This window comes from Barbus barbus (genome assembly GCF_936440315.1).
Source record: "Barbus barbus genome assembly, chromosome: 1".
NCBI lineage: Eukaryota > Metazoa > Chordata > Actinopteri > Cypriniformes > Cyprinidae > Barbus > Barbus barbus.
Genome location: NC_136729.1, coordinates 42,072,494 through 42,091,463, shown reverse-complemented (window position 1 = coordinate 42,091,463; position 18,970 = coordinate 42,072,494). Strand labels below are relative to the sequence as shown.

Sequence of the window (18,970 nt, the reverse complement as noted above, 5' to 3'; positions counted from 1 at the left end):
TACATTATCATTCCTAAATCTTAAATGCTAGATTATTTCAATTTTGTCGCTATAAATGTAGCACTTTCTCTGTAAATGTAAATGCTTTCTCTGCGTAAACATGCAACCCAGAAAATACACGTTCTGGCACTCAGAAGAACTTTTGCATGATGCCAGATATAGTGTAAATAGTCATGCAATCTGATTAAAACTTTTATTTATTAATATTATCTTTTTGCCCAAGATGCAGTATATCGTCAGTAAACAGTCTGTAGTCAATCCCTTGCGTCTAAGGCTAAGACTCCTGAAAGATGCTTTGTGGAAGGTAATGAGAAATGAAGACAGAGATTTTATATAAATTTAACGTAAAGAATTTAAACTTGGTGTTAAAATCAAGATTCAAGATTCAAGATTTTTTATTCGTCACATACACAATTATACTGAGTATAACCAGCAATGAAATGTAAGTCAGGTCCGCTCCAAGGACAGTGCAATTGTAATCTAAATGGCAAAATGCATCTAAATGTGATTTTTATTCTAGACTTCATGCTTTCAAAAAGCAGCTGTAAAGTACCATAAAAAAGAAGACCAAAAATAAACATGTACCATGACGATTATAAGATAGAGGAGATTTGCTATTTCACAAGAAAGAAACAAATGCACTTCTACAATCACAAAGCTAGTTGAATTAAAATGTTACATCGTCTGTTTAACATACATCACTGACAGCGACTTCCTTGAGTGGCTTGTAAAGTTGAAGGTCCTCCACAGACTGCAAGACCAAACAGAAACATTAGTGCACTGATCAACTTTCTGAAGTCACCATGATCACTGTAGTTTGTCTGTTTCAATTGTGTTGATAATACTGCACCTTTAAACTTACATTTGTTTCACACAATCCTTTCAGAGTTAAGACAGAGAAACTGATGGTCACACATAGCTGAAGAGCTGAAATGATCATCATAGTGATATCCAGTGCTTCACGAATCATCTAGAAATAGGAAATATCAGTGTGACATAAAATGAAAACAAATTAATTTAAGCACCAGGAGTCTCAAATCCCCCCCAAAAAATCCCAGAAGAAGAAACATTTTAGCTAGCTATCATTCACCATAAACGTTACTTCACGACCAATTCACATGTATTTTATGAGGTGTCTAATTTGCACTAATTCGTAAAACCTCACTCATACGATTTGTCTAGACCCAAGTGACAGATAGGTTTAGTGGTAGGGTTAGGTAGGTTAGGTGTAGGTCATTCGTACAAATTTATATGGATTGTGCAACTTGTAAAATATGTACGATTTATCAAAAATCGCATGAATTTATAGTACGAGTGAGGTCGTACAAATTTGTACGAATTAGCCACCACATAAAGTATGTACGAATTGCTGTGAGATCTTGTGACCCAAGGTTGACACGTGCTTTAGAAAGTTATTTTTTATATTTTTATTATATATTTCATTTCTATATACATATTAATTATATTTAAAAAGTCATTTTTGACCAGACTCGAACCCACGACCTTCAGGTTACAAGTCCAACTCTCTATCCATTAGGTCACGACTGCCCGACAAACAATTTAATTTAAGCACCAGGAGTCTCAAATCCAAAAAATAAAAAAACAAATACCCCGAAAAAGAAGAAACATTTTAGCTAGCTATCATTCACCATAAACGTAATGAAAGATAAAAATATCTTTGTTATCATTTAAACTAAACTTATCTCATAACCCTCTCACACATGTTCTTGTCAATGCAGGCAATGCAATGAAAATGTATTTCATAGCACAATACAATATATGTTATAAAATATAACAAAATATCATTTCAAAGCAGTATGACAAATGTGGTGAACACTTCAAAATTCAAAATTTTTCAACAAAATTTGGATATCTTGTTTTTAATGTTTTACTTTTAAAATCTAAGGCTATCAATAAAATAATCTCAATTAATTAAGAAATTAATATATATCCATAAAAATATGAAACATTGAAAAAAAAAATTGTTGTCCATATTTATGTATAAATTATTACAACTTAAATTTCTAATTAAAGTATAGAAAGGCTGTGTGTGACCTGAAATCATAATTGAAAATTTGTTTTTGCAAGTGGCTCATTGCTCTTTAAGTTGAGATGTCTGTTTTTTTTGAAAGAAAACAAAGAATAATTACATTCATATCACCATAGTAGTAACTTGAAGTAATCTTAACACTCATCAAGTCCCATGCATACAGTGCAAGGCCTATCATAGCCAACAGAGCACTGACTTTGTTCAACACCACAGTGACGAGAAGCTGTAAAACACAAAACCAAAACACAATAAGATGGAGGGAAAAAAACAATCATATACACACATATATATATATATATATATATATATATATATATATACAGGTCCTTTTCAAAAAATTAGCATATTGTGATAAAGTTCATTATTTTCTGTAGTGTACTGATAAACATTAGACTTTCATATATTTTAGATTCATTACAACACAACTGAAGTAGTTCAAGCCTTTTATTGTTTTAATATTGATGATTTTGGCATACAGCTCATGAAAACCCAAAATTCCTATCTCAAAAAATTAGCATATTTCATCCGACCAATAAAAGAAAAGTGTTTTTAATACAAAAAAAGTCAACCTACAAATAATTATGTTCAGTTATGCACTCAATACTTGGTCGGGAATCCTTTTGCAGAAATGACTGCTTCAATGCGGCGTGGCATGGAGGCAATCAGCCTGTGGCACTGCTGGGGTGTTATGGAGGCCCAGGATGCTTCGATAGCGGCCTTAAGCTCATCCAGAGTGTTGGGTCTTGCGTCTCTCAACTTTCTCTTCACAATATCCCACAGATTCTCTATGGGGTTCAGGTCAGGAGAGTTGGCAGGCCAATTGAGCACAGTAATACCATGGTCAGTAAACCATTTACCAGTGGTTTTGGCACTGTTCGTGCCAGGTCGTGCTGAAAAATGAAATCTTCATCTCCATAAAGCTTTTCAGCAGATGGAAGCATGAAGTGCTCCAAAATCTCCTGATAGCTAGCTGCATTGACCTTGCCCTTGATAAAACACAGTGGACCAACACCAGCATCACTGACTGTGGGTACTTGACACTGGACTTCAGGCATTTTGGCATTTCCCTCTCCCCAGTCTTCCTCCAGACTCTGGCACCTTGATTTCCGAATGACATACAAAATTTGCTTTCATCCGAAAAAAGTACTTTGGACCACTGAGCAACAGTCCAGTGCTGCTTCTCTGTTCAAAAGTGGCTTGACCTGGGGAATGCGGCACCTGTAGCCCATTTCCTGCACACGCCTGTACACGGTGGCTCTGGATGTTTCTACTCCAGACTCAGTCCACTGCTTCCGCAGGTCCCCCAAGGTCTGGAATCGGTCCTTCTCCACAATCTTCCTCAGGGTCCGGTCACCTCTTCTCGTTGTGCTGCGTTTTCTGCCACACTTTTTCCTTCCCACAGACTTCCCACTGAGGTGCCTTGATACAGCACTCTGGGAACAGCCTATTCGTTCAGAAATTTCTTTCTGTGTCTTACCCTCTTGCTTGAGGGTGTCAATGATGGCCTTCTGGACAGCAGTCAGGTCGGCAGTCTTACCCATGATTGCGGTTTTGAGTAATGAACCAGGCTGGGAGTTTTTAAAAGCCTCAGGAATCTTTTGCAGGTGTTTAGAGTTAATTAGTTGATTCAGATGATTAGGTTAATAGCTCGTTTAGAGAACCTTTTCATGATATGCTAATTTTGGAATTTTGGAATTTTGGGTTTTCATGAGCTGTATGCCAAAATCATCAATATTAAAACAATACAAGGCTTGAACTACTTCAGTTGTGTTGTAATGAATCTAAAATATATGAAAGTCTAATGTTTATCAGTACATTACAGAAAATAATGAACTTTATCACAATATGCTAATTTTTTTAAAAGGACCTGTATATATTAGTGCTGTCAATCGATTAAAAAATCACGATTAATCGCAAATTTAAAATACTAAGATTTACAGTCCATGACTGTGATTAATGCGATTACATTTTTTAATCGATTGACAGCACTAATATGTATATATACAGTATATATACAGTATATATATATATATATAGTATATATATATATATATATATATATATATATATATATATATATATATATATATATTCCGAATGAAAACTACTGTTTGAGATGAATGACTTACCAGAAAATAACTGGGAAACTGATCTGCAACAATAGACACCACTCCAACTACAAGGAACTAAAAAGCAAAGTGAAGAAATAAAGAAATGCTTTAAATTTGTCCATTGCAATAGTTTAACAGATCAGACAAACTTTATTAGGGTATTAAAAACCAACCGATTCTCAACATTCTTTAAAAAATACAAAATCATCAAAATGTGAAATTCATGTCATCAAGACTGATTATTCATTCTGATTGACTTTGTCAATGGACTCATTTTACAATTTAGAAACAAAAGAATAAACCGAATCAGAATGTAGTGTAATACTTACCACACCACCAAGCCAGAATGGAGCATTATACATCATAATGTGATCATGCATCCCAAAGTTTATAAATAAAATCCCTGTCACAAGATTGAGGACTCCTGCTATAATCTGCACAATCTAAGGAACAAGAGAAGAATGTTGTTTATATGCCACTTTGAATTGCAATGAATCTCAAAATGTACAACATTACATTTTATTGCATTACCTTGAGCAATAGTTCAATCACATTAAATCAAAGTCTCTTTAAGACAAGTCATGTCACTCGAAGGCCATCTTTGAAACGCCTCTCGGGCATGCAAGTGCAGCTCCTATCTCTTTGAATGGGGAAACATCAAATTCTCCCAAACTGTTCAGTAAGCTTATGATTAAATTTCATATTTGAAATCACCAAAGAAATCTGACAACTGTATCATAAATGTTGTTTCTTTTGCTCAAATAGCATTATAAGAAAGCTTATTTTTCAGGCTAGATCAGCCAGGATGCAGGCGCAGTCCTAGGTGCACGTCTTAGAACGCTGACTGTTTCTATAGCAACCGTGACTTCTAATGGCAGGTGCAGTGACGCGCTGACTTTACCGATTAGCAATTGGCTCTTTCATTCAGAAGGTGGGGCTTCCTGTGATTGAGCGGCCATATTGAGCATTGCATTTTTCCCCACTCAAAACTATACAAGTGACATGACTTGGGTATTCTATAGTCTTTGATTAAATCCCTTAAATTCACTTGCTTCTAAAACTGAGTGTACTTTGAAAGCTGTGCAGATGCGAGCTGTGCGCGAGACTGAATGGAGAGCGGAAAGTGAAGTATACCATTCCTAAATTTTCTTATTAGAAATCAGTATACCATCAGAATGATTTTGAAACTGAAATTCTAAGGTAAAAACTTACATACAGTTGCTTTAAAGACTTAAGAAAGCTTGGTGAAATGAAACAGACAGATGCAACATTTTTAGTTTCCATGAAATAAATAATGACAATTAAATTTTTTTACACAGAGTTGAAGTATTTATTATACATGATTTATGCGTGTTCGTCGTTAGTTAATTTTTTTTTTTAAATCCCTCCCCCCCTCTCAATGACATCTGTTCTCTTCATGATGTAAGACTTGGAAAAGGGGTTGGACTATGCTGACCGTCCAATGACCAGGCTTTTAGCACCCTTCACCAAGAATTTGATTGACAGGCGATCTGACCAATCATAATGTTGAATCCACCATTTTGTCCGACAAACAAACCAGACAGGAAAGTTAATAGATTGTCAGTAGAGTCGGACTTGAAAATGGTGTATTGATGTCTTCCAATGTTGAGACAACATACCTTCTGATGTTCATTCATGTTTATTTCATGCTATAACTAGCAGGAAGAGATTGATTCACGTTTGAACCGCTAGAACTGAGGCGCTACAGCAATCTGTCACATTAAAGGGGGTCATATGACAATGCTAAAAATAATATTATTTAGTATATTTGGAGTAATGCAATGTGTTTATGCAGTTTAAGTTTAAAAAACACATTATATTCCATATATCATACATTATTGTTGCTCTTCTTTGCCCCGCCTTTCTGAAAAGCATAGTTTTTACAAAGTTCATCATTCTGAAAAGCGCAGTGTGCTCTGATTGGCTAGCTATCCAGTGCGTTGTGATTGGCCAAATACATCAATCGTTTGATGGAAATGTTATGCCCTTTCCATATTTGGAAACACATCCTCTCCTCGACATGGCGGCAGCAGGAATAAAATTTACACTTTCTTTCTTTACGTAAAGATTTGGGCGGTGTTATACAAATTTTCCAACACAGTGACGTAGATTTGTGGGGGCGTGTTTTAATGAGGTGTTTTAAGAAGGATGAGTGGATGAGTCTTAACTTTTATAAAGAATATTTGAAGCTTTAGTCTTTGCAACTTTATGGACGCTATATGCACGAACAGCTTGTTACACTCCAAAGACAAAGGAAAACTTGAAATCGCATGTTGCATGTCAATCCATTTCCCAGCAAAGGTTGAAATCATAGATATACACAGGGGCACCGTAAGGGAGGGGAGGGGGGTGTCTGGTGGTGGAGGTTAGGACGATTCTAAGGCCCCGACGATGGAAGGGGGCCCCCCGAGAGGGAAACGTGATTTCTACAGAGGTGACCGTGATTGCGATTTCTACCGAGAGGGACCCCCACTGGAACGCGATTTACTGAGGGGAACACCCCCAAACCCATGAGGGATCCATAGGAACGTGGTCGCTATTCCTACCAAGGGGGACCCCACCCCCCCAGAACGTGATTGCTATATCTAACGAGGGGGAAAAAAGCAAACGCAAATTCTACCGAGGGTAGAATATACGTCACAGTAGGAAAGAAAAGACTATCGCTTCACACATGACTATCACATGACCTCTAAAGACTTTTTCAAACACTTGAATATAGTGTTCAAGTCATATGGACTATTTTATGGTTCAAGCAAAACTCTTCATTTTTTATTCTGGTGAACTGTCTCTTAAAGGGGTCTTATTATGCTTTTTCACTTTTTGAATTTTAGTCAGTGTGTAGTGTGTATGTTTGGGCATAAAACGATCTACAAAGTTACAAATCGCAAAGTCCACTCCAAAGGGAGATATTTTGTTTTTAAAAAAATCCCTTTTCAAAAACTACAGCGAACGGCTCGTTTTGGACTACAAAGTTGTTTTCCTGTATTTGTGATATCACAAATTATAAATCCTGCCTACAGAAATTTGAATGGTTGGCGGGTGGGGAGAACGCTTGGTTGAGCACTGCGCGTTTCAAAATCGAAACCAAGTGCGGGTGTTTTTATATCACTGTATTTCTGAAGGAAACCGACTGTCTTCAGAAAAGTTTGGATGTCATTTTCATTTCATCTTGCATGTAATGTCTGATAAAGCAGCATTTGTGAGCGGAGCTCTGTTTTTTGTACAGCGTTACAGGGGAAATCTCGCTCCCTCCCGCTCCAACGGCGCCTCCTGCTGGCAGAGAATGAATTTGCATATATATGCCGCCAAAAATAGTGTAAGTCTGTGGGACTATGGTATAAATAAATTAAACTGTATAACAGTTTCAGTGCAACTCATGTTACAATGTTAGAATTAAAGAACAATAAACATAATACATACTACCGTTGCACTTATTTTTAAGCTTTTGTTGACCTCCCATCTAAAACGTGATTTAGCCAAAAAAAACAACAACAACAATAACATTACCACTTTAATATGTCTTGCAATTTCCGTGCGTGCAAAGGTTCTGTGTGATCCTCTTGTTCAATATTCTCGGGGTCTGAACTGATATGGCAATATTGACAAACTTGCTGTTCTGGCAAGGGGCGGGGCAATACTGAAAAGAATAACTGGACTGTTGCTCAGTGGTCTAAAGTCCTCTTTTCAGATGAAAGTAAATTTTGCATTTAATTTGGAAATCAAGGCCCCAGAGTCTGGAGGAAGAGTGGAGAGGCACAGAATCCATGTTGCTTGAAGTCCAGTGTGAAGTTTCCACAGTCAATGATGATTTGGGCTGCCATGTCATCTGCTGGTGTTGGTCCACTGTGTTTTCTGAAGTCCACAGTCAATGCAGCCATCTACCAGGACATTTTAGAGCACTTCATGCTTCCTTCTGCTGACAAGCTTTATGGAGATGCTGATTTCATTTTCCAGCAGGACTTGGCACCTGCCCACACTGCCAAAGGTACCAAAAGCTGGTTCAATGACCATGGTTACTGTGTTTGATTGGCCAGCAAACTCGCCTGACCTGAACCCCATAGAGAACCTATGGTATTGTCAAGAGGAAGATGAGAGACACCAGACCCAACAATGCAGATGATCTGAAGGCTGCTATCAAAGCAACCTGGGCTTTCATACCACCTCAGCAGTGCCACAAACTGATCACCTCCATGCCACGCTGAATTGAGGCAGTAATTAAAGCAAAAGGAGCCCCTACCAAGTATTGAGTACATATACAGTAAATGAACATACTTTCCAGAAGGCCAACAATTCACTAAAAATGTTTTTTTTTTATTGGTCTTATGAACTATTCTAATTTTTTGAGATAGTGAATTGACGTTTTTTGACCATCAATTGATTAATATATTTCATTCAGTTAATTGTAGTTTAATAAAGAGTTAAGGGTGGAATCCATTACGTCTTTTAAAATATGAACAGATTTTAAAACAGTAGGCTTCAAACACGACTTGCCGACTTTGTAAATGGTCCGAGAGAAAACCTGGGCTTCATACTGAACAACTCAGAATCACACTCTGCTAAACTTTTAAATCTGGGCAAAAGTGTTGTAGTGTATTTCAGACTTCAGTTGTAATATCTGTTTCTGTGTTTATCTCACCCCAAGTGCCATATAGATGTCCATCATCTTGGATTTCACGTGCTGTGATACGGCACACACTGGACTGTAGCACAGAGAGCCCAGGATCTGACACAGTATCGGACATTTGCTGGTGGGGTTTGAGTTAATGGTGATCATTGTCACCCCCTCATCCTGAGACACTGTCAGAGACATCCTGAAACTGAGCAAAAATGATGTAATAATGTATCATAACGCTTATTAACATGTTAATTAAATATATGAGCTCTGGAGGAAAAAAGCAAGGTCTGGAAGAGCACAAGGCATACTTAAAAATATGTTTCCTAGTCATTAATATTACGATAGGAATTTGTAACATTTAGTTCCTCCTCACACAAGTTATAGCAAGTAATACAGCTGACTGGCTTGTCAACTGCATTAAAGTTTCATATGAACAAAAGTGTGAAAAATCCACCTACTCTTTGTTTGCTAAAATGTTGAGATTAATATCACACTTTTCACCTGATTTCACAATAACACAATTATTCTTTACATTTACAGTAGTATGTGTGTTTGTGAAAGTGTTGAACTCACCTTGTACGTGATTGAGCTAGTGACAATCCAGCAACGTTTCACACTCTTTGTCTCTGTCAAATAAAGAACTTGTTTTTTCTTTCTTTCTCAACACCCCTTTCAGTTTCCCAAAATGTGGAAGAGGAATGTTGTTTGTCTAAACATACCAGCAACCCGCAAACTCATAAGAGGAGAAGGAAGTTACTAGAATGAAAGTAGATGACCTTTGGACATTCCCCTCCCAGAAATCATTAGGGGTGGGATCTTCAGGCACTTCACGATCCGATCCGATTCCGGGAGTCACGATCCGATTCCAAAACGATTCTTGATCTACATTTTTTCCCCAATTAATTCTTCTGCTGTGCAAATACATCTTTAGATTTTAACCAAAATTGCAGTTTCTATGCTTTTTGTTTATGGAATCTTTGTATGTCAGTACTGCAGTCTTAAAAATAGATGTGTGAATCTTTACTGGTTTCATGATGCAATTCAATTACGATTATCATTATCAACTCCACATCACATCACATTCTCAGTTTTCAATATTTCAGACTACATTTTAAAACAATTACTCATTTAAAATAAGTGTTCTTTAAGTATCTGAAATTTTACAGAAAATAGTTATGGGTTTTTATTTTTTCCTCAGCATTATTGCTGTTTGATTATTACTGATGAGATAAAAGACAGTTGCAGCTTTAACAGGCTGAAATCAGACTAACACACAGATCTACAGTATTTCGATGTAACAAATGTTTTGTCCTGCTCTGAAAACATAACTGACTATGTGTACACCAATAATGAAAGTATTCGAAAATGCAAGTGCATTTAACCGCAGCCGCAATAGAGCTTCAGGACAAACAAACACAAAGCACACATGAAAGTCTGTGAGTGTGCGAGATTCGTGTATCTAATAGTACTGCATTCCAAATGAAAGCATATCTAAAGCATATCTAACACGGCGGGTGGAAGCACACACTGTCAAGCAATGCACACGTGTCTCACAGCTGAAATTCTGTGCAATGAAGCCCGCCGTGTCTCTAGCGCACACATGCCATATGCGGGGGAAAAAACAAGCTCAGATACATTTTTCTCCCACCCCTAGAAATCATTCTAACATGCTGATTGGTGGTCGGTTATTAGCAGTTATTTGTATAAAAAAATATATTACATATGAAATATTGTGCACTTATCATGCACAGACCAAATACAAATAATACATCACTTTCTTTAAAGTAGTTTTTTCAGATAAATTGCTGTCAATTTTTTTTTACATATAATAATGTTCACAAAACTATTACATCAGTTCAACAAATCTTCTCCCTGAGTTACCTTCTTCTGCCATTTTGGAGAGTACCCCAGAACATAATCAACATAATCAGCATTGTTTACATTCAGTAGACAGCGCACACATGCTGAAAAACAAAGTCAATTCTTTATTAGGTTTATAATATTGGCCTAACATAATGTAATATAGTATAATATCAAAACAAACTGAAGCATTTAAACTGATAGAATATAATAGAAAACAAACTGAAGCTGAAAACTGTACGCTAAATATTTTCAAAAAATGTGAACATTTGAATTCTTCTATAGTTATCTAAACATCCCTATGAACAGTTTGCACAATACACCGGCGTGTGACTTTAAATGTCTCTGAGTTTTGTTACCGTTCTGTGCCCATCATCTGCTGTTTCCACCACTTAATCAAGCCACTCTTCCTTATTTCACGTCATTGCGTTTGCGTTGGCTCTCGATTTGAGCTATTTCGTCCACAACCATTAAAGCATTCGATCCATACAGCAACTCATTTGGCACACATCATTCTGTTTCTGTGAAACCTGTAAACTGCATTCACCGGTTCTAACTCTATAGCGATACAAACTCTATAGTGGTTTACCCTATCATTGCAATTCTTTCGCTTTTACTAGAATTCAATTAAATACTTTTCCAACTAATTTTGGCATGTGTGCAGCACATTATTTCTTCTGTGCGGCCATGCCTGCGCACTGCTTAGAGGGAACATTGGTTGTCACAGTTCTTCTGGATTTAGTCTGTCTCAGTTTGTTCTGTTTCTTGATGTCATTCCAGACAGACTGGATGATGATGAGATCAGATCTCTGTGTTGAGCACTGGCTGTTGTCAGACAGTCTACGCCAGACAAAATCTAAAAAATAAAAAGTCTCTTAGGACAGTTTGGAGAGGAGGTGGAAAAGTGGTGGGAGGGTGGGCGGCGCTCGCATCCATTCCCTCCCATTCCCTCGGCAATGGATGAGACAGTTATCACACACATGAGGGGCTCATTTCTCACAGCAGGGTGGTGACTGGCTGGGCACTGGGTTGGGAGTGGTGCTGGCGTCGTCATCAATGGTGCAGGCCGATCCACAAGAAACCAGCACCCACTCCACATAATCAGCGAAGCTCCCTTGAGGACCCTCCCTGGATAACTGTGGCGGTATTTAGGCCGGTGTGCATCAATGAGCAATGTCAGTCATCTGGGAAGTTGGTCAAATGTGCAAGACCCAGGAATTCGTCCACATGCTCCTCGAGGCAGTGATCTCCCTGCTCAAGGCAGAGCAGGTTAACAGTACCAAAGTGATCCATGATGGGAAAAAATGAACAAAAGAAACAGTGAATCAAACCAAAAATGAAAGCCAATCAAACACAGCAGGTTCTATCTTCTTTCAGCAAGTAGCTGAATACTAATGCACAAGAAAGAAAAGGTTGCAAAAGTCTTTAATCCAACACACAAGTAATCCACAACACAGGGTAGAATAGTGAGACTCAAGTACACAAGTTGAGACTTCTTTCAAAAACATAAAAAAAACATTATTATGCTAAAAGCTGATTTATTTTTTTGTCCATCATGCAGTTTACAGTAATCTGAAGGCAATCTATTACCAATAATCCAAAAGAAGCTCTGTCTAGGACCAATTATGAAACATGAAGATAAAAAATTTAAATAAGTTGAAAATGCATCAAAATTACATTTTTTAGTCATCAATTTCAAAAAGTAGCTCCAAAGTACAAAAGTTTCAGGTAAAGGAAAAATGATAAAAAACAGCTATAATAAACATGTATCAATGCTAGTTCAATTTACAATGTATTTCATTTTTTATGTTCTGTCTAATATACATGACTGACAGTGAATTCTTCGAGTGGCTTGTAAAGTTGAGGGTCCTCCACAGACTGCAAGACCAAACAGAAACATTAGTGCACTGATCAACTTTCTGAAGTCACCATGATCCCCCTAGTTTGTCTGTTGTAATTGTGCTGGTAATATTGCACCTTTGTACTTACATTCCTTTTGAACAGTTCTTTCATAGTCAAGATAGAGAAACTGATGATCACACAGAGTTGAAGAGCTGAAAAGATTATCATAGTGACAACCAGTGCTTCACGGATCATCTAGAAATGGGAAAGATCAGTGTGTCATGAAATTATAGCAAATTGACAGCAAATTTCTATACCAGGAGTCATAGACAACAAGTAAGGCCAATCAGCCAATAATCTGTGTCGAATGTTAAAATCAGGCTACGTTTACACTAGTGCGTTTTCGTTTCAAAATGCATAACTTTTGATACGGTTATGCCTGTCGTTTACTGTCGAAAACGGAAAACCTGTCGAAAACGGACACTTTTGAAAATGCTGCAGACCCCGTTTTAGTTTGAAAACTCCAGGGTTGCGTTTTAAAGTAAACGGAGACTTTTGAAAATGATGACATTCGCTCTGCGTATCCTTGACGGCCGTGTAAATAATAACATCTTGCTCATTGTTGTACCCATAGATATTTATAGGTAGATTCCCCATTTGACCGCTCCAAGCACGTAGACACATCCGCCATCTAAATAGCAGGGAATCTACCCATACATATCTATGGTTGTACCTGCATGAATGGTCATGTGACATCAAAGTCCCTTTCAAGGAAAGTCTGTTCACTAGGCGGCCATATTTGCAATGCCTCCGGGCAGCTCTAACAAGACCAAGTCCTATCTAAATGAATGGGGAAATCCTGAAATCTCAAAAACTGCCCTATGAACTCACAATTAATTTACATGTTTCAAATCAGCAACAAAATCTGAAATGAACTGCCCCATGAATGTTGTTTCTTATGGTCAAATAGCGCTAAAAAGCTTTTTTCTCCCATTCATAAGTAGACGAGTGAACCATCTTTGTATTTCTATAGTTTTTGGTAACATGCGTTTTTGGTTGTGTAGTGTGGATGGAGATTGTTTCTGAAATGCAGTTTAGAAGAGGATCGTTTTCATTTTAAAACGCTGTTTTAAAACAAAAATGCTCACAAGTTATGACTTCTTTTTTACATTATTTAAATGTCACCATAACTGATTCAGCTGATGCCACAATTCTTGATGTCCCTTTAGACATTAAATAAATTATTCAGGCAATGAAATCTATGCGCTGCAATAAAGCCCCGGGGCCTGACAGTTCCGGTCAAACTAAAAAAAAATTTAAGAGAAAATTGACCCCCCTACTTTTATCAGTGTACATGGAGTCCTTCGAGCATGGTTTCCTACCAGAGACACTTACACAAGCACCAATAATTCTCCTACAATTCGTATATAATTCGTACACTCTTAAATGTAATTTATTCGAAACACTCCTCGAAAACACCTGAGGTTGTGATTTCCTTTTACGCTGAGAAGGCATTTGATCGTATGGAGTGGGGTATATGTTTGCAGTGCTTAAAAAATTTGGGATTGGGGACAATTTCATTAAATGGATACATCTTTTATATGATTCCCCTCAGGCGAGTGTGCATACCAATAATATCAGGTCCAGCTATTTTTGATTGGGATGGGGCACACGACAGGGGTGCCCACTTTCCCCTTTGCTTTTTACTCTGGTCATAGAACCTTTGTCAATAGTTTTGAGATCCTCCCCATTGCTTCACGGTGTGGTGCGGTCAAGTATTGAAATTAATTTGTCATTATACACAGATGATTTATTATTATATATTTCTATCAATTTCCAGCTTCCCAATTTTTTTAATCCAAATTAGAACATTTCGGCTCATTCTCTGGTTATAAAATTAATTTTAATAAAAGTGAATGCTTCCCTGTTAAATCATTGGCTATGGCTATCTGAAGCAATCAGATGTTCCAGTTAAGTATTTCAGGATTCAGATATCTTGGCATCAATATTACTAGATCTTTTCCCTCTCTTCTAGCTGCTAATTTTCTTCCTTTGTTGGAGCAAGTCTGATTTTCAGAGATGGAGCAGTTTGCCCTTATCATTGATTGGTCGTATTAATGTAGTGAAAATGAATGTTTTGCTCAAGTTTCTTTTTGTTTTTCAGTGTATTCCTTTGTATGTACCTAAGCATTTTTTTCAAATCTCTCGACCAGGTTATTACTCACATTTTGTGGGGTGGTAAATCTCCCAGAATTCGAAAATCTCTGCTTCATAGATGTCACCCAATTTTATATTTTACTACTGGTCAGTGAACATTCATAAACTAACATTTTGGTTCAGTGCGTCCACTGTGCCTTGGTGCAGATTGGAGGCCAACTCATCAACTTCTCTCTTGGCTTTGCTTACTTCTCCTCTATCTTTCAATGTCTCCTCTTCTTCCGTAACGCATAGTTCAGTAGTTGTAGCTGAAATTCAGATCTGGTGTCAATTCAGACAACACTTTAAATTTACTACTGATTCAACATTAATGCTGTTACTGGAGAATCATATGTTTCCCTCATCTCTTAATGATCCTATTTTAAAGCAATGACATGAAAAAGGTCTAAGTTTTCAAGACCTGTATAGAGATGGCACATTTTGTAGTTATGTACAGCTTTCCTCTGAAATGGGGTTGCCAGAATCTCATTTTTTTTGTATTCTTGCAGGCTAGACATTGCTCTGCTACTTTATTTCCTGGTTACCCAACTCTGCCCCAGGTACAGGTATGGTAAGAGTTACTGCAACTTAATCCTCAACACAAGTCACTAATTAAAAACAATCTATGGCTGTATTTTAAGTTTAGAGGATTATTCACTTACTAAAATTAAAACAGCATGGGAGTGTGAGTTGGGAGAAAACTTTGAAGATGAATGGTGGCTAGGTGAGCTGGACAGAATAAGCTCTAGTACAATTTGTGCTCGTCTTAGCCTGATACAATTTAAAGTATTTCATAGAATCCATTTCTCTAAGGCCAGGTTATCTGAAATCTTTCCCAATATCGAAGATAGATGTGACAGATATCATGCATCTCAATGTAATTTGAATTATATGTTTTTTACCTGTCCTATGTTGCAGAATTACTGGGTTAATTATTTTACTATTATGTCTAAGGTGTTACAGGTCAATATAGATGTATGCCCTGATTTAGCAAATTTTGGGGTACCAAAGATCTGGTCTCAGTTTAATTCTAAACAACTTGATATTTTAGCCTTTACTTCATTATTAGCTAGGCGCTGTATTTTACTCCACTGGAAATCAATAAAGCCCCCAACTATATTTCAATGGCTTGTGGATACCATGTTTTTTCTTAAATTAGAAAAGGTTAGATGTCCTGTGAAAAGCAATTTCTTTAAAAAGCGGCAATGTATTATAGCTTATTTTAACTCTCTTAACATCTTGCCTTCTGTTTAATAGATACACCCCCCCCCCCCTCCCATCTGAACATTATTATTACTTTTGTTTCTATTTTATTTTTCTGTTTTTTGTAAAAAAAAAAGAAAAAAAAGAAAAAAGGATAATAATATGTAACAGTTTGTTCTGTAATAGTGACTGTTTTACAATAAAAAGTTTAAACTTAAAACAAAAATGGACTAGGGTAAACAGGGCCTCAGACATTAGGTGATTGTTTAAAAACAGCCAATGATCAGGGCCAATTACATCCTGCTTATCGAGAATGGAAATATGTACTAACGCAGTTAAAATAAATGATGCATTAATTTCAGATGTAATTTTGTCTTGTGGTTTATATGTTAACATCTGTTATGTCACACAGTTTCATCAGAGCAGTACTAAATTGCATGCGTCTTTTTCAGTTATCCCTCTTATTGTTACGGGTCGAACAAGACGTGAGACGTGCGGATCCATATGCAAACTTTATTTATAAACATAGTCAATTCACAGGCAGGGTCAAACGACGGCAGACAGGTATAGCATGGGCAAGACACAGAGTAATCTTAGGGCAAGCGTGGGTCGACGATCGGTAAACAATATCCAACAGGGCAAGGCAGAGAGATAATCCAGGTACACAAGCAAATATCCAAACGAGGAGCAAACAGAGTCCGAAGGGCAAGGCAAAGGGTTAATCCAGGAGACACGGGCAGATATCAAAACACAAGGAAACAGGCAAGACTAGACTAGACTAGACTAGACTAGAACAACTGAGTAGACTCCGTAGAGTAGCTATCACTAGGATATGCGCTATACAATACTCGGCAGTGACAGAGAGGAAGTCCAAGGCGTGTGTGTGATTGGGTGATAGTTCTCAGCTGTGAGTGTGATTAGTGTAATCAGCTGTGTGTGTGTCGTCAGTGCAATGGATGATGGGAAATGGAGTCCAATATGCTGTGTAGTGTGAAAGTCCATGTGGTGAGCGGGTGACCTCTGGTGGTGAACAAATGGAAGTTCATGGCCAGGATTCGTGACACTTATTATGATAAAATTATTAACATTTTGAGATTATGCAATACGTATGCAAACCTTTGATGACATCTGTATAAAAAGCAAGGCTAAACCATTTGTTTTACATTTGGTAGCCTAATACATTTGTTCACTGATAGAGGACTCTAGCAAAGTTTGCAATGATTATTTTAAATGTTTAAATAGTATAAAATCTCTATTAAAGACAAGCATCTAATAAACAATACTGGACAATTGGATAGATTAAGATTATTTCTCATTGCGTGATCTTGACTGAGATTAGATATTTTCTTTTACCTGCTCTTCTTGGGTATCTCTGGCGGCTGGTGGAAATTGTTCAGGGAGGGGCTGTAACACATCCAACAATTTCAGAAAGTTTTTCAAAATCAAATCATTCCCAGTATGATTTAATGCAAGAGAGTTAAAATAAAAGAAAGGGTTAGCAATACAATATTCAAACCAATAAACATCTTGTAATCTTGTACATGTCAACTGATCTCTCATGCATTAAATTATTTGAGATTTATTTTAACCCCTTAATCAGTGCCCCACATACCAAAACCTCATTTGAAAGCAAACACTATTTTCTTGTCAAAGAGTCAGAATTACTCATAATAGTACAGGAACAGAAACTCAAATAGACTGTGATAGACAGTGACAGACAGTGGTCGGTGATCAACCCCAAAAATTCTGATGGGAGATGCTTTAAGAATGTATTTTCTGCAAGTTTATTTCTTGGTAAATTTAGGTGTCTTTCAAAAAAAGACACTTGGAGACTAAAAAGTACTGTGCATGGCACTTGAGTTAAAATTTAGTTAATTTATAACTCAAATGCATACCTTTATTATTTTTACATTTCACATTTAAGAAAATAAAGAATAATTACCTTATATGATAGAGCTGCACTCATCAAGTCACATAAATATAGTAAATAGAGTAAAAGGGCAATCACATCCAGAACAACACTGAGTTTGTTCAGCCCATCAGTGATGAGCAGCTGTAATACACAAAGCACGGTGAAATCTCAGGGTGCATAAAAGGTTCCGATGCCGCAATCTTTTGTCAGTGAACGATTAATATAAAATAATATTTATACATCTTATTGCTATAATATAACAAACTAAGTATATCACAGTAATATATTTATTTAATGAAGAGTTCCATGTCCTGTTTTGTGAGGCTTCTCAAAGATTTTTCACACTTCTCCCCTGGACGAAGAAACTCGCAGTAAGTGGATTCAGAGCAACGTTAGTAGATGTAAGGATTTTAACATCACTTCTGATACTTCAAGAATGATGACAGAACGCGGTTCTACACGAGGTAAGATCTAAACCCTCATATACTTTACTATATTACCAAGCACAGTGTAGGCCTATTGTGAATTTCTTTGTCGGTGTGGTTGCCTGTTTGTTTAAAAAGCTCTTCTGTGGGTCTGGGCAACACGTGTTAACGAGTTAACAGATGATTCACCCAAAAATAAAAAATAAGCTGTCATCGTACTCACCTTTATGTCGTTGTAAACCCATATGGCTTGCTTTCTTCATTGGCATACAGAAATGTTGTAAATAATGTTCGTGTCAGTCAGCTATATAGATATTTTTTTTCCCCACAGAAAAAAATATATAATGGTCTAGAATGACATGAGCGAGAATAAGCTAAAACCCCAGCTAAAATCCTTTTTTACATAAGAGTACTTGCATGTCAATTTTTAAAGTAACCTTCAGGTTCAGTGTAGGCAAACTAACTGGCATTGTTATTACATTGTGTGGTGTGTTTTTTCGGCAAACATGTCTCATCCAATCTAGATTTGAGATGTAGAACCATTTAATGGCCTTTTGGAGAGTTGTTGAACCTGCATCCCACAGCATGGTACGTGTGACCAGAGCAAGGACAGCTACAACGAGGAGTGAAGTTGGAGTAACAAGCAATGCAATGGTAAATATTGACATTATATTGTTTGTGACAGAGAAAGAAAATGTTATATATATATTTTTTTTAAGCACACGTTACATGAAT

General features: G+C 37.0%; 1 protein-coding gene across 1 annotated transcript; it reads right to left on the bottom strand.

The window, feature by feature from the left end:
* Positions 1-335: 335 nt before the first annotated feature.
* Positions 336-9,585, bottom strand: tmem176l.3b (transmembrane protein 176l.3b). The gene is made up of 7 exons (XM_079421953.1): positions 9,371-9,585; positions 8,819-8,999; positions 4,491-4,604; positions 4,180-4,236; positions 2,151-2,273; positions 863-970; positions 336-751 (listed from the first exon to the last, which is right to left on the bottom strand). The coding sequence occupies exons 2-7, from the start codon at positions 8,990-8,992 to the stop codon at positions 689-691; spliced, it is 639 nt and encodes a 212-aa protein (XP_079278079.1). The 5' UTR covers positions 8,993-8,999; positions 9,371-9,585; the 3' UTR covers positions 336-688.
* Positions 9,586-18,970: the final 9,385 nt, after the last annotated feature.